The 24,553-nt window shown below is 45.3% G+C and overlaps 1 protein-coding gene across 1 annotated transcript in view; it reads right to left on the bottom strand.

Moving 5' to 3' along the window:
* hydin (HYDIN axonemal central pair apparatus protein) overlaps positions 1-24,553 on the bottom strand; it is a 126,489-nt gene that overhangs the window by 31,376 nt on the left and 70,560 nt on the right. The window contains exons 37-58 of the mRNA XM_056282451.1: positions 23,946-24,065; positions 23,662-23,821; positions 22,068-22,240; positions 21,306-21,504; positions 19,951-20,059; positions 19,601-19,700; positions 17,216-17,384; positions 17,055-17,107; positions 16,137-16,298; positions 15,628-15,727; positions 13,636-13,770; positions 12,902-13,037; positions 11,671-11,903; positions 11,391-11,539; positions 10,553-10,748; positions 9,419-9,527; positions 7,981-8,220; positions 5,760-5,902; positions 4,817-5,044; positions 4,534-4,694; positions 3,501-3,598; positions 2,999-3,227 (exon numbers count right to left, since the gene is read on the bottom strand). Of these exons, the coding sequence (XP_056138426.1) occupies positions 2,999-3,227; positions 3,501-3,598; positions 4,534-4,694; positions 4,817-5,044; positions 5,760-5,902; positions 7,981-8,220; positions 9,419-9,527; positions 10,553-10,748; positions 11,391-11,539; positions 11,671-11,903; positions 12,902-13,037; positions 13,636-13,770; positions 15,628-15,727; positions 16,137-16,298; positions 17,055-17,107; positions 17,216-17,384; positions 19,601-19,700; positions 19,951-20,059; positions 21,306-21,504; positions 22,068-22,240; positions 23,662-23,821; positions 23,946-24,065 (3,402 nt within the window). The remainder of the gene's footprint in view (positions 1-2,998; positions 3,228-3,500; positions 3,599-4,533; positions 4,695-4,816; positions 5,045-5,759; positions 5,903-7,980; positions 8,221-9,418; positions 9,528-10,552; positions 10,749-11,390; positions 11,540-11,670; positions 11,904-12,901; positions 13,038-13,635; positions 13,771-15,627; positions 15,728-16,136; positions 16,299-17,054; positions 17,108-17,215; positions 17,385-19,600; positions 19,701-19,950; positions 20,060-21,305; positions 21,505-22,067; positions 22,241-23,661; positions 23,822-23,945; positions 24,066-24,553) is intronic.

Genomic DNA, 24,553 nt, shown 5'->3' with positions numbered 1-24,553 from the left:
CGGGGGCCACTCCTGTCAGCTAAGAACAGGAAACTGAGGCTACTATTCGCACAGGCTCACCAAAATCGGACAATAGAAGATTGGAAAAACGTTGCCTGGTCTGATGGGTCTGATTTCTGCTGCGACATTCGGATGGTAGGGTCAGAATTTGGCGTCAACAACATGAAAGCATGGATCCATCCTGCCTTGTATCAACGGTTCAGGCTGGTGGTGGTGGTGTAATGGTGTGGGGGATATTTTCTTGGCACACTTTGGGCCCCTTAGTACCAATTGAGCATCATGTCAACGCCACAGCCTACCTGAGTATTGTTGCTGACCATGTCCATCCCTTTATGACCACAGTGTTCCCATCTTCTGATGGCTACTTCCAGCAGGATAACGCGCCATGTCATAAAGCCCGAATCATCTCAGACTGGTTTCTTGAACATGACAATGAGTTCACTGTACTCAAATGGCCTCCACAGTCACCAGATCTCAATCCAATAGAGCACCTTTGGGATGTGGTGGACCGGGAGATTTGCATCATGGATGTGCAGCCAACAAATCTGCAACAACTGCGTGATGTTATCATGTCAATATGGACCAAACTCTCTGAGGAATGTTTCCAGTACCTTGTTGAATCTATGCCACGAAAGATTAAGGCAGTTCTGAAGGCAAAAGGGGGTCCAACCCGGTACTAGCAAGGTGTACCTAATAAAGTGGCCAGTGAGTGTATATCTGTTAGTATCCGATGCAGTGTGCATCCTCTCTAAGCAACTGGTAAAATGCATCCAAATTTCCTTCTATGTCACAGCCCAGCCCGAATATGGAGCTTTATAGTCATGACAAATAATCATGGCATATGACACTTCCTGCCATGGAGAGAAACAGACCTGTCCCTCTGTATATTGTGCGGTCATAATGTAACCATTCAGTTTTCAGTCACACTTGTTTTCAACATCGCCTTTATGGTGAATATCGTCTTCGGCAGTCCATCGAAATGATGATGACTGTGATGCAGTTTAAGCTCGGCAAGCACGCAAGCTCTCCTCACAATTGCCTTTCCCATCGAGCTCTCCTCACATCACGCCTTGCACAGTAGTTAAGACAGTCTGTGTCATGCCCCCACTGAACAGTCACTCTGGACCTCAGAACCCATTCCTACGCGGTACACTGTAGTGCAACGGGCTCAGTAGATAAAGAGGTTGCCCCGCAGTGACAGCTTACTTGTCAAGTGATGCCATCCATTGACCAACAGAGTGGTTCCTCCACATGCTATCTGATGTTTGTGCCTTTGGTCCGATAGGACTCATGATCCTATTGGGCTCTTCTGCCGCAAACACCATACAGCGCCCTGCTGCCAGTGCCTTCTTGGATTTGAATTCGGAGTTACCTTCCCCTAGCCTTTGCAACCGGAAACTTTACTTTTGACTAGGCTTGTTGCAAATGACTGATCACTACCTGTGAATTTTGCTTCCCTTTATTTAAATTTTGTGGTATATTATTGGAGTACGTGAATTTAACAGCATTTGTTGATGATTTTAGGAAATGTGATCGATCGTCTGTGTTTAGGTTTTACTGGGAAAACCCAAAGTGGATATTTCTGTTGATGCACTAAGTGACTGATTTAAATGAACTACATTGCTTTTTTTGTTTCGTTGTGATTTGGGGACATGCAATTATTTATGAAACTCAAGAAATCTGTGTTGACTATATTGTCATTTCCAGTCATTCATTCATCTTCAGCCGCTTCTCTGGGGTCAGATCGCAGTGGCAGCAAGCTAAGTAGGGCACTCCAGATGTCCCTCTCCCCAGCAGCGCCCTCCAGCTCCTTCTGGGGGATCCCAAGGTGTTCCCATGACAGATTGGACATGTAGTCCCTCCACAAGTTCTGGGTCGACCCCAGGGTCTCCTCTCAGTTGGCCATGCCTGGTAAACTTCTAAAGGAAGGCGCCCAGGGGGCATCCTAATCAGATGCCCGAACCACCTCAACTGGCTCCTTTCGATGCAAAGGAGCAGCGGTTCTACTCCGAGCTCCCTCTGGATGATCGAGCTCCTCACCCTGTTTCTAAGGTTGAGCCCAGACACCCTACGGAGGAAACTCATTTCAGCTGCTTGTATCTGCGATCTTACCCTTTTGGTCACTACCCAAAGCTCAAGACCATAGGTGAGGGTTGGAACAAAGATTGACTGGTAAATTTGCCTTCCAGCTCAGCTCCCTCTTCACAACGATCCGGTACAATGTCCGCATTATTGCTGATGCTGCACCAATCCACATGTCAATCTCCCACTCTATCCTATCCTCACTCGTGAACAAGACCCCGAGATACTTGAGCTCCTTCACTTGAGGCAACAACTCATCCCCAGCCCGGAGGGAGCAATCCACCATTTTCCAGTAGAGAACCGTGGCCTCAGACTTGGATTTAGACTCATTTCCTGTCATTATTGCTAATTTACATGTAACTTTGTTAAAAGAAACACTCAATGGTAAGAAAAGTGCTCAACAAATAAGGAGCAAAATAATTTACATGTATATATTACCATAGAATATATCTAGGGTTCATTTACACTGTAGGGTAAAATCTACAATATTAAGCTATGGATCTGACAAATTCACCCTTTGTGAGGTTTTAAAAACTCTAAAATTACTGTGGATATTTTAGGTACTGCTCTGACTAGCACAAATCAACTGGTCAAACCACTACAAGATAATAATTCCTACTCTCTCTTCCTCTTATAATTTGCATTACTACCCCTACTTACTACTTCTACTTTTGCCATGGCAGCTACAGTATAACTAGTACCAAGACTGCTGCTACTATTACCTTTGCACCTGCTTGGACTGTATAATATTTATCGTCTTTATTTCTTTTCTTTTTTTTATGTGATGTGCTGGGGCTGTCCTTGTTTTTAAAATTCAATGTGGTTTTATGGCATATAGCGAATAGGCCAACTCTCTTGACTCTATTGTTACAACTCCTTCTGCAACCATTTCCATCGCCACTAATTCTGCATTTACCTGCAGACTAGTCTGCCCTGGAACTTTGACACTTTCAGAGGTGAGAAGCGGATTTTGAAGATCTGAACGGCTCCAGGATCAACTGCCCCAACGATGGGCTCCACACTGAAGGGGGGCAACTCAGGGTCACCCAGCATTAAAGACGTCACACTGGCCAGAGCGCTGGAGGGACGCAATGCCGTCACTGCCCTTCCTGACCTGCTGCCTGGTCGGGAGTCCAGGTTCACATCTGGAGAAACACAACTGGCTTGAAACCTCAAACGATAACTTGCATTTGGCTATTTCAATGTGAAAATTGTGCCACATTGTGCTACATGCAATAGGATCAGTATTTCCTGGTGATATCATGGATTCATTATTATTTAATTGTCTGTTTAAGTATTGAGAGGCTTCCTTAAGATTTAAATCCTGAAGATCTGTATCACTATAGGTGTCAGTTTACTTAAACAGAAACGATGGTATTGAGGATTGCAACTTTAAGTAGATAACATTGCTGCAATACCTTCTTGGTCATCATGGGTGATGCTGTTACTGTTTGGGTTCATGAAAACTTGCCATGAGTACTCCAGCTTCACAATGCCATTGTTCTCCATCTGCAGTCTGCAGGCAGACACACATTAGATGCACATATACATTATTAGCCAAACTACTATTTTTATGACATATATATTATATTCTTCTTCTTCTTCTGCCTGTTTTTCAAGTGCTAACTGTCCACGATACAAGAAGAGTGCACTCAGTAGTGTGCAAATCCCTACAAGGTGCATCTCCCCTTCTCCAGTGCTCTGACTTGGCAATAAAAAAAAACCCTTTTTCACTTACTGGGAGAAGGGAAAATACAGAGGCACTGCCTGTGTATCTCCCCTTTTCCGGTGCTCAGACTTCTGTGAAAAACCAACTGAGCAGTTAGCACTTAATTGCGGTATAAAACAGTTTTTTCCAAGGTTTTGAATCACTGCAACCACGAGTGGTGCTTGATCATAACAGTCATAACTGTGCGCTAAAATTATTAGGCTGACAGGCCCGGTAGTATGCGAGATTAGCGAAAATCTACGTAATAAAAACATTTTGCCTGTCAGTCTGTGGATGTGCAGCCTCCTAGGTGGACCCTCACATGAATGCGACCAACACTAATATGGACTTGCACTTAAAAAAAAGTTTGCTATGCAACCATTTTAGTCTAACCCTGTCTTTATTTTCATAGTATAATGAAGCTGGGTAAACCGTTTATGCTTGCGCGTGCATGACTCACTTCTATGATTGACACAGATCAGTGATTTCATAGAATGTCAAAAAAGCCTTTTCCCCCCCCTCAAAATTTTGTCTCAATTCTCAATGTACTATACCAGTATTAATTTCAAAATTCTGACTTTATCATTCCTGAAATCTTTACTCTATTTCTCTCTGCAAACATTGAAACATATTTTTTAGCTCGCACTAATACTCCTTCAAGCCTGCCTTTTGGTGCATTTTAGGAACCTATTCCCTAATTTGGTTACAACACAACAGGCCAGAACAAACAGAGCCTCACTCACTGGAAAAGCCTGGTTTGGTAAAGCATGGTGTCTTTAAAGCGGATTGAGTCGGCGTTGCAGCTGAACTTTGCGTAGTCACACACAGCACTAACATGCAGTTCCTTCTCCCTTTTAGAGTCCTCCAATACAGAGCAGCTAGGTTCAGGATCCATCTTTATGACCTATGAGCGCACATAAAAATGGTGGCATCACTAAAGTTGTGATATATCAACAATACATGGTTACATGTTTCCCGTCATGACATTACACCAGGAGATCATCACATCAGGGTGAGCATGTCTACTTTTTCTTTCACAGGTTGCTGTCGGGGTCTTCTGGCCGCCTCTTTAGAGCTGGTAGACCACCGGACGGTCCGCTGCCGGTCATCCCAGTCAGGCACCTGCTCCAACGGCTGCTGGAATGCCACCTCACAAAGCTTACACTTCAGTGGCTGATTGGTGAGTGTCACCGGTTGATTGGAGTAGAAAGTGATGGTCACTTCCTTGGAACAGCTGGCATGCAGATGTCCCACCTGCAGGTGAAAAGATCAAGTCTTATTCAAGACTGACGATCTTTCTAAATTGTTAAAATTATACTACCCAGTGTTATTTTACAGCTTTTTTGTCTAAAGGCTAGTGGAGAGAGGGCATCTCGTTTTCATAAAATGTTTTTAATTGATTGTAATAAGAATTGCACAATTAAAAAAAAAATTCTCCCCCTTTTCTCCTCAATTGAATCCGGCCAATTACCCCACTCTTCCGAGCCATCCCAGTCGCTGCTCCACCCCCTCTGCTGATCCAGAGAGGGCTGCAGACTACCACACGCCTCCTCCGATACATGTGGAGTTGCCAGGTGCTTCTTTTCACCTGACAGTGAGGAGTTTCGTCAGGGGGACATAGCACGTGGGAGGATCACACTATTCCCCCCAGTTCACCCTCCCCCCCGAACAGGTGCCCTGACCGACCAGAGGCGGCGCTAGTGCGGTGACCAGGACACATACCCACAACCAGTTTCCCACCCGCAGACATGGCCAATTGTGTCTGTAGAGACACCCGACCAAGCCAGAGGTAACACTGGGGTTCGAACCTCCGATCCCCATGTTGGTAGGCAATGGAATAGACCGCCACGCTACCCGTACGCCCCAGAATTAGACAAAATTACTTTGAAAAACCTTAAAAGAATACAACAAAAACTGGAGCAAAAAGATAAAACTCCAAGACACGATGAAGACTACACTTTTTTTTTACCTGTGGTGAAAAGGAGATATAAGGTTCGGCAGCGGGCCACTCAAACCTCAGCACCGTGCCGCTGCTGTGGTTGGTCATGGTGACGTATTCCTGGTGCAGCTGACCCACATGGCAGTCACCAAAATTCAACAATTCATAATTACCTGTGGTGGAGACAGAGGGCTTGAGTGAATTATGGATAACACATCGGGTAACATGTTTCTACCCTATCTTTCTAATAAAATCATACAATCAACGACGTCTTTACACCAGGGCCCGGTGGGGCCTGGCCCCACCAGATGACGACAGTGCACGACATGAACAATAATTTAGTGCAACAATATATTTTTTTCTTAATATCTAACATTGTTGCACGTTTATCACATATGACAATGGTAGTGCTGTCCGATACATTCCAGATATCTTCCCGTACTTGTTGTGTAAAGGTCAGTACTTCTCTTAGCAGTCTTTGCTTGGTGAGCATGTGGCCCGTCGGCGTTCGTTTAACCAAGTGAGCAGTTGAAAACATTGTGCGCATGTTCAGTGTGCTTTCGATAATGAGCTGTGGGGCATGATCCTGTTGGCCTCATGCTGAGACCAGCCAATAAAAAAAATAATAGAATGAATTACATACATCAAGACCTTTTGTAAACATCGTTTATGGTATTGGCGTTGCTACGCAGCTACACACAACACCATTAGATACCATGGGGCAACAGAGGTTAAATGCACTTGCTATGCTATCAGTTGAAAAGGAATTCATGGGGCATCTGGGTAGCGTAGCGGTCTATTCTGTTGCCTACGAACACAGGGATCTTCAGTTTGAATCCCCGTGTTGCCTCCACTTTGGTCGGGCGTCCCTACAGACACAATTGGGCGTGTCTGAGGGTTGGAAGCCGGCTGTGGGTATGTGTCCTAGTCACTGCACTAGCACCTCCTCTGGTCAGTCGGGGTGCCTGTTGGGGCGGGGGTGGGGGGAGAGAGAACTGGGGGAATAGCGTGATCCTCCCATGCGCTACGTCCCCCTGGTGAAACTCCTCACTGTTGGATGAAAAGAAGCGGCTGGCGACTCCACATGTATCCGAGGAAGCATGTGGTAGTCTGCAGCCCTCCCCGGCTCGGCAGAGGGGGTGCAGCAGCAGCCCGGATGGCTCGGAAGGGTAGGTTAATTCACCGAAAAGTACAATTGGGGAGAAAAAGGAGGAAAAATCCAAAATCCAAAAAAAAAAAAAAAAAGTGAGAATGAATTCATTCATGGATTGATGGACTTGGTGGACAGAAAAGTTATTGACAAGTTTGCCCAGATGAAAGATCGCCATGCATCTTTTCTTTTCCCTGCTTTCCTCTCCAATTGTACCTGGCCAATCACCCCACTCTCTGAGCCATCCCGGTCGCTGCTCCACCCCCTCTGCCGATCCGGGGAGGACTGCAGACTACCACGTCTATTCCAATACATGTGGAGTTGCCAGCCACTTCTTTTCACCGGACATTGAGAAGTTTTGCCAGGGGTACGTAGCACGTGAGAGGACCACGCTACCCCCCCCCCCCAGTTCTCCCTCCCCCCTAAACAGGCACTCCGACTGACCAAAGGAGGTGCTATTGCATTGACCAGGACACATACCCACATTAGGCTTCCCACCCGCACACGACCAATTGTGTCTGTAGGGACGCCCGACCAAGCCAGAGGCAAGACAGGGATTCGAACTGAAGATCCCCCTGTTGGTTGGCAACGGAATAGACTGCTACACCACCCGGATGCCCCTTCTGGACATTTTCTAAAACCTGCATCTATATGGGAGGGTATAAAATCCTTTATAAATCCAATACTAGTTAGTGCAGAAATTACTTTAGGCAATCCAAATGACAGTTGTGTTTCCTCCAGATTTTTAGTTTAACTCTAGTCCAGTCACCCATTTGAGTTTCTGTTATGGGGACATCTAGGAAAGGCAAGGTCTGTAGGAGCAGTAGATGCTTACTAATGTAAGACTTGTTTTTTAGAGAGCTTGTTCTCATTTCAATGATTTTATCCAGAGGTGCAAGAGAAACAGCAGCACAACAAAATGAATTAAATCAGGACCTTAAACTGCCACCTGGGGCATAGGGATGATTCCAGACTAGTTGGGTCGTATAGGTTACACTATCTCACAGAAACAAATAATTTCTCACTCATCTCCTCTGTGTCCCCCTTTTCCTCTCTTAGCTTCACCTCTCTTCTCCTCCTCCTCCCTCCTTCCTGCCTTACCATCCTCACACATCTCCTGTTCCAGCTCCCGTGATGGTCCACTGATGTTGTCAAAGGAGATAATGTCTTGGTAAGCCTCACCAACCAGTCGTATGATGGTGGTATTGTACTGGTTGTCCATCACCTGTACCGTCATCTTGGCCTTGGCATTCACAGGCTGGTAAGAACAAAAGTTGACCTCAAACTCCGCCTGCTGACCCACACTCAGACAGAAAGAGGCCCTGTAGGCCAGCTGATGCTCTGAGGAAAGAGAAGAGATGTCAGTATCAGATATACATGTACAAGAGGGATGCCAGAACCTTGGATATTGTATTATGCTGTGTGTAAAAATGCCAAGGTCCAAATAAAACAAGTTAAATAAGCTTAGCATTCCATAATTATAACATCACTTGTCAATTTGATACACACAATGGATATCAAAAGTCTACCCACTGTTGCCCCCCTCCCTTTTTTCACCCCAATTGGACTCGGCCAATTACCCCACTCTTCCGAACTCTCCCGGTTGCTGCTCCACCAACTCTGCCAATCCAGGGAGGGCTGCAAACTGCCACGTGCCTCCTTCGACACATGTGGAGTTGCCAGCTGCTTCTTTTCACCTGACAGTAAGGAGTTTCACCAAAGGGACGTAGCATGTGGGAGGATCATGCTATTCCCCCCAGCCGAACAGGTGCCCCGACTGACCAGAGGAGGCGCTAGTGCAGCGACCAGGACACATACCCACATCCAGCTTCCCACCTGCAGATACGGCCAGTTGTGTCTGTAGGACCGCCCGACCAAGCCGCAGGCAACATCGGGATTCGAACCAGCGATCCCTGTGTTGGTAGACAATGAAATAGACCGCTACGCTACCTGGACACCCAAGTCCACCTGCTGTTTTAAAAGCTTTTCTTTTTAATATTGGTTGTTTTCTTTTCCCTTTTGTCAGAAATAATTAGCTTCTTTTTTTTTGTTTTATGATCAGAATCTTCAACAAAAGAGAAAATAGTTTGACCACGGTTTCACTTTAGTTTACCATGTAGCAAAATAATTCAAAAGGTGTGTAGACTGGCATGCTTTTATCTGGTGATTAAGTCAATGGAAAAACCAATCATAGCAAACACTAAGTTCCTGGCTAATCCTCAATTATTACCCATGTTTTTGAAAGATCCTTGGCATTTATTGCAGATCTTTTCAATCTAGTGCACATTCATGTCTCACACTGTCAAGGCCTCAATCTCCCCCGCACTACATTTGAAACTAGACTGTAAAAGGAGCAATAAAGGGAGAGTTATTTACAAGTCAGTCACTTTGACTCTTCCATCTCTCATGAATGACAGCAACTTTACTCACCTTAGACCTGAAAGGAATACTGGCAGGGTTTAATATGACACAGTAGCTGGTACAATCATGGATAATAGCTATGGTACATAAAGAGAGTTTATGAAGGATGGGGCTGTACCTGACTCACTAGCGCCATCTAGCTGTGTGGAATGGATGGAGCAGCAGCTGTTGCCAGGAGCAGCTTTCAAGGTGAACACTCCTTGCTTATCCACCATGTCAATCTGGACCTGTGCAACACAGAAAACCACTAAGTATATTTTACACATGATTTTCAGTACCTTTTCATGTACAGTAGCTGATGTAATGACATTATATCAATATGAAGAGTTTATGGTCACCGGAGCTGGCAGATTATCTATTCAGATAACTTTTTTTCCATGTTCATTTGTCTTGTCTACAAAGCTAGTGGTTATAGGCTACAGTCACACATCCGCAAAGGCAGGCGAATGACCATAGGTGGCGAGGAGAAACTCATATGTTGTCATGCTGAATGTGGGCAGAGAAGGATGTGATGCACACGGAAATCAGTTTTCTAGGTTGTAGTTCTTTTGTGTGGTTGTTGGTTTTGCGATGGGAAAATGTACACTGAAGTCCAGAGAAATACAAATAAATGTTTTCACTTAATTGTCTCACCTGTACATGTTATCATAGTTTTATGGACAAATACGGAGGAAGAACATTGGTTTACAAGTTATATTTGCATACTGTGAAATATGAATTGATGTTATTAATCAATTTTCCATTTATCTACATTCAGTGCCTGTCTCCTGACTTGCTGCCAGCCAGCCAGCATGTCTCTTGTGGGGCAGTTTGTAGTTTTTCATAGGGAATGTTGTACAATACCAGCTGGTTAGACACAGCAACAATCAGCCTCCTCCATCCAGGCTCACTAAGAAAACTACAGCCAAGTGGGGTCAACCACACACACTTCTTTGCTATTGGCTGAGGCTGCAAATTCGCCGGTCAATGTTCACCTAAGATGAACTCCACACAAAGTGAAGATGCAAATTCCTTTCGCCAATGGAAATTAATTTTATATTTGCTCCTTCGCTCACATAGAATGGAAGTAAACAGGAGGTGAATATTCTCCAGTGTTAATTTCGCGCATGTGTAACCGTAGCCATATACTGAAAGCAAATTTAAATGGATTAAATGTAGTTTTTTAACACTGGCTTGTCACAACCAAACACAGAGAGACTGTTTCCCGTCATAATGTTTACATAGAAGGCAGGGAAGGAAATGTTCTACTCACCAGAGCTAACATATTGCCATCGTTTCTTAGTACCAAGGGCAGGGTGTGCCTGTGCCCAACCAACAGCCGTTTGAATTGAAGAATGGGGTTTCCTTGGTTGTTCCTCAGGGATGGACGCTCCACACACACACTGGGCAGGTTGCCCTCTCCTGTTAGATCAAACCTCAGCATTCTGTTTTTGACCATGGACAACACACTGGAACAAACCGGTGAAAGGAAAGGGAAGAGATGCCAGGGAGACACGCAGATTAACATTCATGTAGATCTATGCATTTAAACGAGGGGCACAAACATAAAAAACTATAGAAATAAAAACAAAGTGACAAGTATTAGAACACTTATCCATCCATCCATTATCCGAACCGCTTATCCTGCTCTCAGGGTTGTGGGGATGCTAGAGCCTATCCCAGCAGTAAGTGAGCGGCAGCTGGGGAGACACCCTGGCCATAACAAAGGGCCGACACACACACACACACACACACACACACACACACACACACACACACACACACACACACACACACACACACATACACACATTCATACCCAGGGACAATTTTTAGCAATGCCGATTCACCTGACCTACATGTCTTTGGACTGTGGGAGGAAACTGGAGCACCCGGAGGAAACCCACGCAGACATGGGGAGAACATGCAAACTCCACACAGAGGACAACCTGGGACGACCCCCAAGGTTGGACTACCCTGGGGCTCGAACCCAGGACCTTCTTGCTGTGAGGCGATTGCACTAACCACTGTGCCACCCTAAAACACTTACATAACATAAAAATACATGTGTATATATATACACACACACACACACACAGACATGCGACAACCTGGAGGCTCCCTCTAGCGTGGCTTCAAATACAGCATGGTACAGCTGCATGGACTGGGGTGTAAAGGTGACTACAGCAAAGGAGTATGACTGGCCAGGGATGCACAGCTTTGCAGGAGACAAATCAAACACCTCCACACTGCGCCACAACTGCAGAAGACAACGGAAGTGTTCTAAATCTGTGTTAAAGAGCGACATCTTTAATAACAGATGGTACACTTGTATGTATGCATCCATACATATTATAAATCTTTCATGCAACACTGCTCCACCAGCCCCACCTTAGTGCTGACTGATTTGATGCCCAGGTTCAGCTGGCAGGGCACCTTGCTTTTGTTGGTGAGCTTGAGATGAGCGTAGGCGGTGCGCCCCACCAGCACGTTGTTGAAGACAAACTTGTGTTCGTCGAGGACATAAATTCCTTCTGCATCACGGAACTGCTCAGAACAGAGCAGACTGCTGCTGCGACACAAGTAATGCTCCTCAAAGATGGAAGCAAAGTCTAATCCTAGCTCTGTGGACCGAGAAAGAAAGAGACAGGACAGGACTTCTCAGGTTTGAAGTGGGGCTAGGTGCCGATATGTACTGTATCTAGTGATATCTAGTGGAAAAAAGTGATTCTGAACTCTGTCTTTGGTCAGATGAAAATAATCATTTATTTATTCATTTATTTTTATTTTCCCCCCCTTTTTCTCCCCAATTATACTTGGCCAATTACCCCACTCTTCCGAGTTGTCCTGGTCGCTGCTCCATCCCCTCTGCCGATCCGGGGAGGGCTGCAGACTACCACATGCCTCCTCTGATACATATGGAGTCAGCAGCCGTTTCTTTTCACCTGACAGTGAGGAGTTTCACCAGGGTGACGTAGTGTATGGGAGGATCACGCTATTCCCCCCAGTTCCCCCTCCCCTCCAAACAGGCGCCCCGACTGACCAGAGGAGGCGCTAGTGCAGCGACCAGGACAAATACCCACATCCGACTTCCCACCCGCAGACACGGCCAATTATGTCTGTAAGGACGCCTGACCAAGCCAAAGGTAACACAGGGATTTGAACCGGCGATCCCCATGTTGGTAGGCAATGGAATAGACTGCTACACTACCCGGATGCCCCATACATGAGCAAATCTTCTAATAGTAAGAAAAAGACAGCTTTTGGGTGCTGGTCACATTAGGCAAACTATCTAACATTTATCATTTTAATTAGCCCGCAAAATATATCAGAATATATCTTTCCTTTCACTTGATTCCAGGTTTAATGCTTCAGATAGCTCCTATATCCATAGCCATCCTCATTTGTATGAATGGTACCGGTAAATCTGGCATGTATTTGGAGACAGCTGAATTTTTTTTGCAATAACTTTTACCTTCCTCAGTACATCCAGTCTTCCATGAAGATATAAATCCGTTCTGACATTACAGACTACACAAACAGGGCTACAGACACACTGAAAAAGGCAATGACTCAAAATGAGTTTACGTATCAGTTCACATTTAAATTATGAGGCTCTCACCTGGCACGCAGACCTCAGCAATCAGTCTGTAAGGGATGCCTCCGGGCTGGTCTGAGGGGTCACGGTCAGTGATGTCCACAGCCAAACACTCATTCCAGCTGCCCAGTTGTTCAGCCTCACAGTACACTGTCACCACCTGCCGAGACATCGGTGGCAAGGTCCCCATACAGGGAGAGACTGCGAACACTCCAGAAGTGAGACGAATCTAGGAGCAAGACAGAGGGATTGAAGGGAAGAAGGGAAGAGAGAGCAGAGAGGTAGAAAGCAGGACAGGAAAGTGAGAAAGGGTGAAGGAGCTGTTTTCAAATACACAGGACCTGATGTTAAAATCCAAAGTGCCACCTCTTAAACTCCCATGCTCCTGCTGCTGATGGAAGACTTAAGCAGTGACCTACGCTACTCTGATGTTTAGAAAGGCTGGGCATTCATGTCACTGGGGTTGTCAAGTGGGCTCCTACTTTCAACAATGTTTCACTGACTGGGCCCACGAAACCTCCAGTAGGCTCAGTGGTGCGTTCTGACGTCTCAGATCCACCCCCCTCTGCATCTGCCTAGCCGGTTTACCTGGGAGACCAGCTGGGGTCATTCCTCTTCAGCCAGAGCCACTGGCTACTCCACTCTGCCATCTCTGATGTTTCCTTGATGGCCTGGCGTAGGGCTTGTCTGCTGATCCCCGGGTCCCTCATCAGCCTTACAGTTGATGTTGCCACGAAGCCTAGACATCAAACTTCTACAGGGTAGATCTTTGCTCTCCAGCCCCGCTGTTCTGCCTCCATTGCAAGCTCTGTATATCGCAGTTTCTTTCTTTCGAAAGCTTCCTGCACAGCAGCTTCCCATGGGACTGTGAGCCCCACAAAATACACCATGCGCTGAGAGTTGGACCACAGGACAAAATCAGACTTCAAGTTGGTGATGGCTATCTTTGATGGAACTATAAGCTGTTGGCCCACGTCCACCAGCATCTGCCAGTCCCGAGGTGCCTCCAGCTATCCAAACCCGGCCCTTGGGGGAATCTTCTTTTGTCTTTGTTCCCCTTCCCGAACAAATGCAATTGGCATAACTCGGCTGGTTGTTCTGGGTGGCAAGGCATTGTTGGTTGTTCTCCTGCTTTCCAGAGTCGCTGCCAGGAACTTGAGCAGTTGATTGTGTCTCTAGGTGTACCGTCCTTGGAAGAGGCTCACTACACACAGTGAGGCTGTCTTCTAAGTGTAGCTGGTATTGAACACAGGGGGCATGATGGATCTTCACCCAGCCATTGGATGAGAATTTTAGGAGTAGGAAGGACATTGTAGGTTGCTCGAATGAGGAAATTATCCTGCTTGATCATAGAAAATTGAATCAGTTCATCCGGACACAACGTCTATTGAAAGAGAAACATTTCATCACTCATCTAAGTGACCTCTTAAGTCTCAACTGACTGCAACACAAACATGTCCAGATAAACTGATTCAACTTTCTGTGATTTTCTTACCTGGATTATTTAGTATGCATAATGACATAGTAGTAACATGGATTGAAAGTTCAAGCACCAAGCTAGGTATTTAGATGTACCGAGTTTATTTCATTCTATTTTATGGATTGCTCCCTCCGGGTTGGGGATGAGTTCTTGCCTCAAGTGAAGGAGTTCAAGTATCTCGGGATCTTGTTCATGAGTGAGGGTAGGATGGAGCGGGAGATTGACAGTTGGATTGGTGCAGCATCATAATGCAGACGTTGTACTGGACCGTTGTGGTGAAGAGGGAGCTGAGCTGGAAGGCAAAGCTCTCAATTTACCAGTCAATTTTCATTCCAACCCTCACCTATGGTCTTGAGCTTTGGGTAGTGACCGAAAGGAGAGAGATCGCGGATACAAGTGGCTGAAATGAGTTTCCTCCATATGTTGTTTGGGCTCGGCCTTAGAGATAGGGTGAGAAGCTTGGACATCTGGAGGGAGCTCGGAGTAGAGCCAGTTGAGGTGGTTTGGGCATCTGATTAGGATGCTTCCTGGGCGCCTTCCTTTGGAGGTTTTCTGGGCACATCCAACTGTGGTAGACCCCAGGGTAGACACAGAACTCTCTGGAGGGACTACATGTCCAATCTGGCCTGGGAATGCCTTGGGATCCCCCAGGAGGAGCTGGGTGGCGTTGCTGAGGAGAGGGATGTCTGGAGTGCCATACTTAGCTTGCTACCACCGCAACCCGACCCTGGAGAAGTGGCTGATGATGAAATGAGATAAGTTTTCATTTTTATGACCCCCCCCAAGCTTTCCTCACCAACTGTGCTGCTGTATTGTGGTATACTGCCGACTATTACATTTTTTTGCATGAAAGCCATGTAAATGTACACTGTAGCATTGTGTCTAAACATGTCTAGGTAGACAGTGTTGTCAACCGTGTTTGTTACTTACCACAGTTCAAAATAATTTGTCACAGAGACAGTAAAAGTTAATACATAGTAGAGGAGCCAACAAACATGTTAGGCTTATTTGAGGGCCCTGATAATTAAATTGTACAGGTTAGGATCATGACGACTTGAGTCCCATATACACCTGCTAACATATATTTACATCCAACATAATCTATTTATCTCTGTTTTAGTCACAGCTGTGCAACTATAATAAAAGGAGAAAAAAAAACAAGAAGAAAATAAGACTGCTGTGAGGAGTGGGCCCGCCCTGCTGAATTTTATAGCGTAGTCTCTGTCACTGATCCGATGTTCTGGCTAGGTCTTCACTAGTATCTTCTTACCTGTGTAGGGCTTACATCTTTCTGGATGGGGTCAAAACGCCTCGCTTTGCCAGGGAGAGTGGGCAACTTCGCTGAAGGACCATCATGAGCTATCTTCTTCCTTGAACCCACAACCAAAAATATGGAGATAGGGAGGGTAAGAGAAAAGAGAAAAGAAGAACAAGAAGAGCTGAGTTGAGATAGTCACACACAGTGGATGATGTGCTGTGTGTGTTTGCTGTTTTCGTTTTTTGTGACTGTGCACTATGGCTGTTTGTAGTTGTTCTTTGATACTTGAATCAGATGACATGTCTCAAGTGAACGCATGTTTGAGGATGGTAAATCAGATCAAATATTGAAATTCTCTGTTCACCCACAATCTCACAACCCACGCATAATCACAACCCTAACTGGTGATCCAAGCATCATTGTCACTTAGTTTATTCCCCTACCCCTGTTTGCAGCATTGTTGTGAGGAATGACAGTGTGTGTGTGACTGGTGCGTATAACTCTTTCTGTCTGTCTCTTACCCTGGCTTCCCAGGTGGGATGGGCACCGGGTCCTTGATCATGCGGGATATGTTAAACTGGATTTCAAACTCTCCATTGTTCTCAATGGTAAAGCTCTGGGTCTTTTTGCAGCCATAGACCAGCGAACCAAAGTCGATATTACTTCTTGGTGTGATGTTGTACCTCAAGAAGCCACAGACAAAACATACTTTAGGAGCACTTCTGACCTTTACTTTACTTTGTGCATGGGTCTAATGCCAACACAGGCTTAGATGTACCTGCACATATTCTCAACAATTGTGTTAAGTCTACTAAAGATGTAATAACAGTAATAAAAATTGGTATAAAGACAATGGAACGGGTTGTCCATATGGAATTAAAACTAAATCTTTTCATTCAAAAAAAAAATAAAAAAGCTACAATACAGTGAGGGATGCAAAAAAATATCTACATCAGTATCATGTGCAATATAGATATCATATCATATGGCTATCAGCTTCGAATCCAAATTTCCCATGAATCCAGCCCTTACTTGGAGAAGACAGACCGTGCCGAAACTTTGATGGGAAAGGTGGCTATAGTCTCCCCTCCATCCCCAACGCTGGGCTCAATTACCTGCAAAGTTCAAACCAACTGTCTCAGCTACAAGTATTGTGGCAGAAGTCCTAATAAAGCTACCTAGTAAGGGATGTATATACTACTTCCCTTGTCTGAAGGGTTTTGAGTGTGAAACTGTTACCTGCCAGGAATTTATGCCAATAGCAGATAGTAGCTCTCTGACATCAACCAGTCACAACGTCAGATAATGAACATAAAGAAAGGTTTGAATGTTTCAGTAAAATATTGAGAGAAAGCACTGGAGACCACAAAATAAAATTTTCAAGATGGAGAGTTATGTCTGATACAAAACAGGTGTTAAAATGCCAGCAGCATTCCAACGGGTAATGGTGAGGGTCGTTCTCTAATGACAGTTTCTGAGCCAAGAACAAAAACTGACACGAAAGCAAACATAAAAGGAGCACACAAAAAGTGCAACCTTCATCTAGGAACAGAATCCCCAACCCCACCCCAAATCTCTCTAACAGCAGTCTGTGTCAGACCTGGCAGCGTAGGATGGGCTGCTCCTTGAGGGAAAGCTCCTTATTTTCTCTGAAGAGAATCTGCACCATGGAGAGCCTGTCTGTGGGAGGCAGAGTACCTTGCTGGGGGGAAACAAGGAAGATGGAAGACAGGTCTGGCTGTGATGGGTCTGTCTGCTCAACAGTGAACCTTATGGGAGGAAAACACACAATTAATGGAAGAAAAGGTGCAAGTAAAATCGTCCCCTTTACATCAATATTGCATGAGGCTATATGCGGGGACCAAAGAATTGCACAGGTTTATGTTTGGTGGCTCCTCCCGAGATGTTAATAACAGCACTCTGGTCAGCCTCAGTTCCAGTTTCAAACTAAAAATTCCTTGTTTTGATGCCTGGCTGAGAAGCTTCTTTTATTTAAAAAAATGTTTTTTTTAGTAATTTTTTTTCAAGGAAAACAAATTGACCTGAACAATTACAGTTGAAAGACTGATATTTTTTAAATTTCAAATTTCTTTCTTTGCCCCCCCCCCCTTTTCTCCCCAATTGTATCCAGCCAATTACACCACTCTTCCGAGCTGTCCCGGTCGCTACTCCACCCCCTCTGCCGATCTGGGGAGGGCTGCAGACTACCACATGCCTCCTCCGACACATGTGGAGTCGCCAGCTGCTTCTTTTCACCTAACAGTGAGGAGTTTCGCCAGGGGGACGTAGCACGTGGGAAGATCACATTATTCCCCCTAGCTCCCCCTCCCCCCTGAACAGGTGCCCCGACCAGAGGAGGCGCTAGTGCAGCAACCAGGACACATACCCAAATCCGACTTCCCACCTGCAGACACGGTGTCTGTAGGGACGCCTGACCAAGCCGGAGGTAACACGGGGATTCGAACTGGCGATCCCCCTTGTTAGTAGGCAATGGTATAGACTGCCACGACAGTCGGACACCAATCAAATTTTAACTTGTAAATGAACTATTTGGCTTGTTTCTTTGTAGCAAATAATTACAGTGCTACATATGCTGTCAGACTGAGTTGCATTACAATAAAACATCAAACTCTTTCGATTTTCAACATAACTCAATTTAATAGCTTTTAATCAAGCAACAATTAATTATAGCTGCAGTTGGGCTTTGTAATGTTTGTTGCTTGGAGAACTGAAAGTGCAGTGATGACTGCTGCAAGATTTTCTGTGACAAATGTTTTATCATTTCTATGAATGCCAGGGCTTACACTGGCCTAACAGCGTTCACCCTTTATGCTCTCACATCACACACTCCTGATGTTGGTCAAATATTTAGACAACAATTCAATGGTCATATTTCTTTCTACCAACCACCTGTTTTTTGTTAATTAATCTGAAAATGGATTAGACCAGTTCTTTAAAACAGCATTTCCACTTAAATCCAAAAGTGGCTATAAATATCACAACTCAAATGTCAAAGGCCATAAACAGGATAACACTTGGATAAGATCTTGATCTAATGATGCAAAAAAAAAAAAGTTCTCCATCTGGGCTTTGAGACACTCAAATAATTAAAAAAAATGTATGGATCTGTGCTGATGGCATTTGTTGAAATAAATGATTATGTGTTTGTAGGCCTACAGTAAAAATAGGATTCCTTCCGGGGCTTCTGGGTGGCGTAGCGGTCTATTCCATTGCCTACCAACATGGGGATCGCCGGTTCAAATCCCCGTGTTACCTCCTGCTTGGTCGGGCGTCCCTACAGACACAATTGGCTGTGTCTGTGGGTGGGAAGCCGGATGGGGGTATGTGTCCTGGTCGCTGCACTAACACCTCCTCTGGTCGGTCGGGTCACCTGTTCGGGAGGGAGGGGGAACTGGGGGGAATAGCGTGATCCTCCCACATGCTACGTTCCCCTGGTGAAACCCCTCACTGTCAGGGGAAAAGAAGCAGTTGGCGACTCCACATGTATCGGAGGAAGCATGTGGTAGTCTGCAGCCCTCCCGGATCAGCACAGGGGGTGGAGCAACTACCGGGATGGCTCGGAAGAGTGGGGTAATTGGCCAGATACAATTGGGGAGAAAAAAGGGGGAAAATATCCACAAAAAAAAGGATTCCAACGTTCTAAGTTGCAGAATATTTCGAAGCATTCAGACTGGAACAACCAAAATGATTGTAAATGAAGTTAGAGTTGTAGTGTTAACCCATCCTTCTTTTCTCTATCTATTTGGTATTAATTAATGACTGTTCCTTGGTGGTATTAATGCAAAGTATGATAATACACAGTTTAATCTTGCCAATTAAAACACCTTCAGGTTAATTAGGAGCAGTGACCTCTTTGAAAGTCAAAGCACACTGATCATACAAAGCTACACTTCTCTTCATGTATTATCACTACATGTGTTCTTGCTGTAGTAATTAAGGGAATTATTTGATATGTTCAACTCACTTGTAGGCGATTTCATATTTTCCGTTATTTTTCAAGACAATACACAGCTTGACCTCTTGAAAGACCTTGATGGTTCCAAAGTCCAGACAGTCAGCTGCCCCTGGATCAGAGCAAATAACACCAAATGCTTGTTATTTCTTGCTTCTGTAAACTAAAGTAATTCATACGGAATAAAACAAGTACTGCTAACGTGTGCCGTGTCTTAATGTCTGCATGTTCTAGTTCACAAGGTTAGAGAATCAGAATCAGAATCAACTCTATTGGCCAAGTGTGTTTATGCATGAGGAATTTGACTCCGGGTTTAAGGGTGATTATCAACCTCTTATTTGAACATGTTTGTGAGCTGTTACCAGAACTACCTTTAGGAAATGTGATGTCCAGCGCTATGTCGTAGGCCTCACAAGTAACTTGCATGTTTTCAGTGTGCACAATCCCCACGATGTTGTCCACATCTGACACCTGAAAAACAACACACACACACACACACACACACACACACACACACACACACACACACACACACACACACACACACAAACACACAAACACACACACACACACACACACACACACACACACACAAATGAATAAACAACTGTTGAAATATCTATAATTCCTTTTTACCAGAATAAATCAGTACATTATTAGTAAAGGAGACTGCCTCATCATGGAGATCACACATGAATAGTCTTTTGTTTCTCATACATTCCTCTTAAATTTGTCCTTGTTAGAAATGCACACACTTTCATTTCATCTTATGTACTACGTACACAAAAGAAACAAAATTCAGTTTCCCCCAGCCCACAGCAGTGCAACACAAAAGAACAACACCACCAAAAAGAGGGAGAACGAAGCAAAAAAAAAAAAAAACACACAAACACACAAACAGCCAACAACACAGTCCACCCAGTACAACACAGTCCAAAAACTCCACCATCTGGAGAACGAACGCCAGCCAGGATGACTGTCGGAACTGCTGGTCTGCATGGGCTAGCAGTTAGCCTAGCCTGCCCCACCTCCACATCTCGTCAGACTGCCCTCGGTGTAAACCCCCTCAGGCGCAGCTCCTGGCAGGGCTGTGGTCCCTGGGCCCATTGGATGCAGCAGACCAGGCTCCCTCAGCCGATCCAATGCCAGCTCTCCAGCCAGACACCCTCAACACACCTCCCCCACACGCCACACGACGACGCAGACGTGGACAAAAACACCGCACACTCGACGCTAGGCAAGGCTGCCGCCAGACCGCCTCAGTGTTTCTTCTCGGGCAGGGCCGTGGGCAAGCAGTTAGCTTAGCCAGCCCCGCTTCCGTGTCCTGTCAGACCACCCTTGGTGTTTCCTCTTCGGACCCACAGGATGCAGCAGACCAAGCTCTCTCAGCCGATCCAGCGCCAGCTCTCCCAGCCAAGCGAAATCGACGATCAAAATATAAACTACACACGATGACACAAACTTAGACACAGTCATGGACAAAGACACTGCATGATCGGTACTGGGTGAGGCCCCTGCAAACATGAGTCCGCGCTGCAATCTTCCCACACCGAAAGTGGGGAATAAAAATCTTGAGAATAATAAAATAAAATAAAATAAAATACCTTAGGGTGTACAGATTTATGATTGACAGATGCCTGTAAATCCTAAACCTCACGTGTGTGCTGCCAACGTAAACCCGCAGTTCTACATTACTAAGACCTATATCATGGATTACCTCCAGGCGCAGGGTCTTCTTGATGTTGAGGGGTTTCACGGCTCTAAAGCAAAAGTGCAGACAGCAGGAGGAATGTGGCGAGATGATGCCATGTTCTTCTGGCGTACTAAACTCAGCACCCAGCTCCTCCAGACCCCGCAGTCTCCACACTGCCGGTAGAGCCGTCTTGTTACGCAGAGTAACACAATGTCTTGCCTCCCTGGAAGAAAGGGAGAAGAAGTGGTGTTAGGTGGGTGAGCGGTTGGGGATGAGGAAATGTAGGTAGGGAGGGAGAGAGAGAGAGAGAGAGAGAGAGAGAGAGAGAGAGAGAGAGAGAGAGAGAGAGAGAGAGAGAGAGAGAGAGAGAGAGAGAGAGAGAGAGAGAGAGAGAGAGAGAGAGAGAGAGAGAGAGAGAGAGAGAGAGAGAGAGAGAGAGAGAGAGAGAGAGAGAGAGAGAGAGAGAGAGAGAGAGAGAGAGAGAGAGAGAGCGTTGAAGTAAACTTAAGAGGAGAGAGGGAGAATAAATCCATAGGAAAGATAGAAGAGAGAATTTGGTGTGAAAATGACACACAGGCAAAATCATTAGTTATAGTACGTTTGTCATCCTGGTGGAAAAAAGAAAGGAGACTGGGGAAAGAATCATATGTCATACTTTTCCTTGGGCTTCTTAAATCTAAAACTTGTGGTGCTTTTTTAAAAAAAAAATTGATGAATCTGTTACAAGAAAATATTGCAGCAAAATATTTTAGCACATTACACTGAAGTAACTCTGATTTCTGCTACCTGTGAACTATAATCTTGTTAAAGTGCAACTGTTTGTGGTCCAGCTCCAGCTCCGGTCGGACCCCCAAGCAGGAAAGGCGGATGATGACTGGCTCTGGATTGTCTTTGATACAGCACACAACACAATCCTCAAAGTGCCCTAAACTGGTGGGATAGGCCCAAACGGTCAGCTCCTAGTAGGGAAGGAGAAGGGTATTACTGTGTGCTACTATGAGAGTAAATTGATAATAGCTATTCTTTTTTTTTTTTTGGATTTTCCCTTTTTCTCCCCGATTGTACCCGACCAATTATCCCACTCTTCTGAGCCATCCCGGTAGCTGCTCCACCCCCTCTTCTGATCCGGGGAGGGCTGCAGACTACCACATGCCTCCTCCGATAGATGTGGGGTCGCCAGCCTCTTCTTTTCACCAGACAGTGAGGAGTTTCACCAGGGGGACGTAGGGCGTGGGAGGATCACGCTATTCCCTCCAGTTCCCTCTCCCCCCTAAACAGGTGCTCTGACCGACCAGAGAAGGCGCTAGTGCAGCGACCAGGACACATACCCACATCTGGCTTTCCACCTGCAGAAATGGCCAATTCTGTAGGGACATCGGACCAAGCTGGAGGTAACACGGGGATTCGAACCGGCGATCCCCATGTTGGTAGGCAACGGAATAGACTGCTATGCTACCTGGATGCCCCATAATAACAGCTGTTAAAGCAGCAACAGATATACTTTTTTTGCTTTAAGATAATCATCATTAAAATAATTTTAGTTGCATGGTGTGAAGGTGGCAAATGGGTTCAAACAAAGGCCTTTAAGTTGAGGGGCGTTCCCTGTGCACTATGCCCCACTTTCCAGTTGAAAAAACAATCCCTTTTCCGAAGTACAAAACAGAATAAAGATTGGAGCAACCTTCGTAGTTGTATCCTTTTTCCAACTACATAGGTTACATCAATTTCCTGAGATCCCTATATTTGGCAGATACCAGAAGTCCCAGTTCTTCCCAAGCTCTGAATCTGGTCTTGTATGTGAGGAAGGTTCACACTGCTAACTACTCTTCCCCAAAAACACAGACACACCATACACTGGCACTTCCAGTACTCCATAAAAAAAACAGAGTGGCGACATCCAGGTGGAGTTGCGGTCTATTCCGTTGCCTACCAACACAGGGATTGCTGGTTCGAATCCCCGTGTTACCTCTGGCTTGGTCAGGCATCCCTACAGACACAATCGGCCGTGTCTGTGGGTGGGAAGCTGGATGTGGGTATGTATCCTGGTCACTGCACTAGCACCTCCTCTAGTCGGTCGGGGTGCCTGTTCGGGGGGGGGACTGGGGGGAATAGCGTGATCCTCCCACGTGCTACGTCCCCCTGGTGAAACTTCTCACTGTCAGGTGAAAAGAAGCGGATGGCGACTCCTCTATATGTACCGGAGGAGGCATGTGGTAGTCTGGAGCCCTCCCTGGATTGGCAGAGGGGGTGGAGCAGCGACCGGGATGGCTCAGAAGCGTGGGGTAATTGGCCGGATACAATTGAGGAGAAAAAGAGGGGGGGGGGATAAAAAAAAAAGATTGTAAAAAAAAAAGCAGATTTGACATTCTGGCAGCTTCACCTGTTTCTGGTCGGGTTTGAGGGTCATGGTGGGAGGGTCCAGCAGGTATGTGGTGGCTTTGGTGTCATTTTGAAAACAGAACTGGACCTCAGCATCCAGAGCAGAGTTGTTGTGGATTAAAAACCTCTCCGTGTTCTCTGGATACTTCCTTTCCTTGTACCTATAGACACACATACACACACACACACACACACGACCGATGAGCATATAAATCTGTACAAACAGCATTTGTAAAAACACATTCACAACGGAATTATTACAGGCTGCCTTCCTTTCTCTCTCACCTGTCTCTTGTCTTGCCACAGAGCAGTGGTCCAAATTCGAAGACACCGGGTTGGACCACATAAGTCTTCTGAAGACCTTCTTTCATTTTAGGCACACTCTTGGTCAGAGCAAAAAGAGTCCTAAAAAAACAAAACAGAGCAATTCAAAATTTTTGGTCGACAATTCACCAGTTGATTGAAGTAGATAAAAATAAAGATGAAAATAATCATTTTTATATAATGATAAATTTTTACTATGAAAAATAGACATAAAAAGTAAAAAACTAAGAACTCCTAAAGAAGACATATAGAACACAGTGAAAAGTATAATTAGACAGTTACGTGACAACAGCATATGTGACAGCTTGCAAACACTGCTGTATCTGCTGATGTCAAATACAAAAAGAGGACTAGAACTTGCTGACCACACCAGCTAAAAACTAGGTCCCCTATATTTCAAATATGCTGAGTTTTGAACCTCTGCTGTTTGTAATGATATAAAATATGAAAAAAGAAGAAGCTTTTTTCAGTGATGACTCTCTCTTTTCTCTTATAGAATATTCTGTAGATGTGCCAGGCGGAGGTAATTTTCTCTTATAGGATATTCTGTAGATGTGCCAGGCGGGGGT

The sequence above is a fragment of the Lampris incognitus genome, chromosome 6 (genome assembly GCF_029633865.1).
Source record: "Lampris incognitus isolate fLamInc1 chromosome 6, fLamInc1.hap2, whole genome shotgun sequence".
NCBI classification, from domain to species: Eukaryota; Metazoa; Chordata; class Actinopteri; order Lampriformes; family Lampridae; genus Lampris; species Lampris incognitus.
Note: the sequence above shows the minus strand (reverse complement) of the source record. Positions and strands in the feature narration are given on the sequence as shown.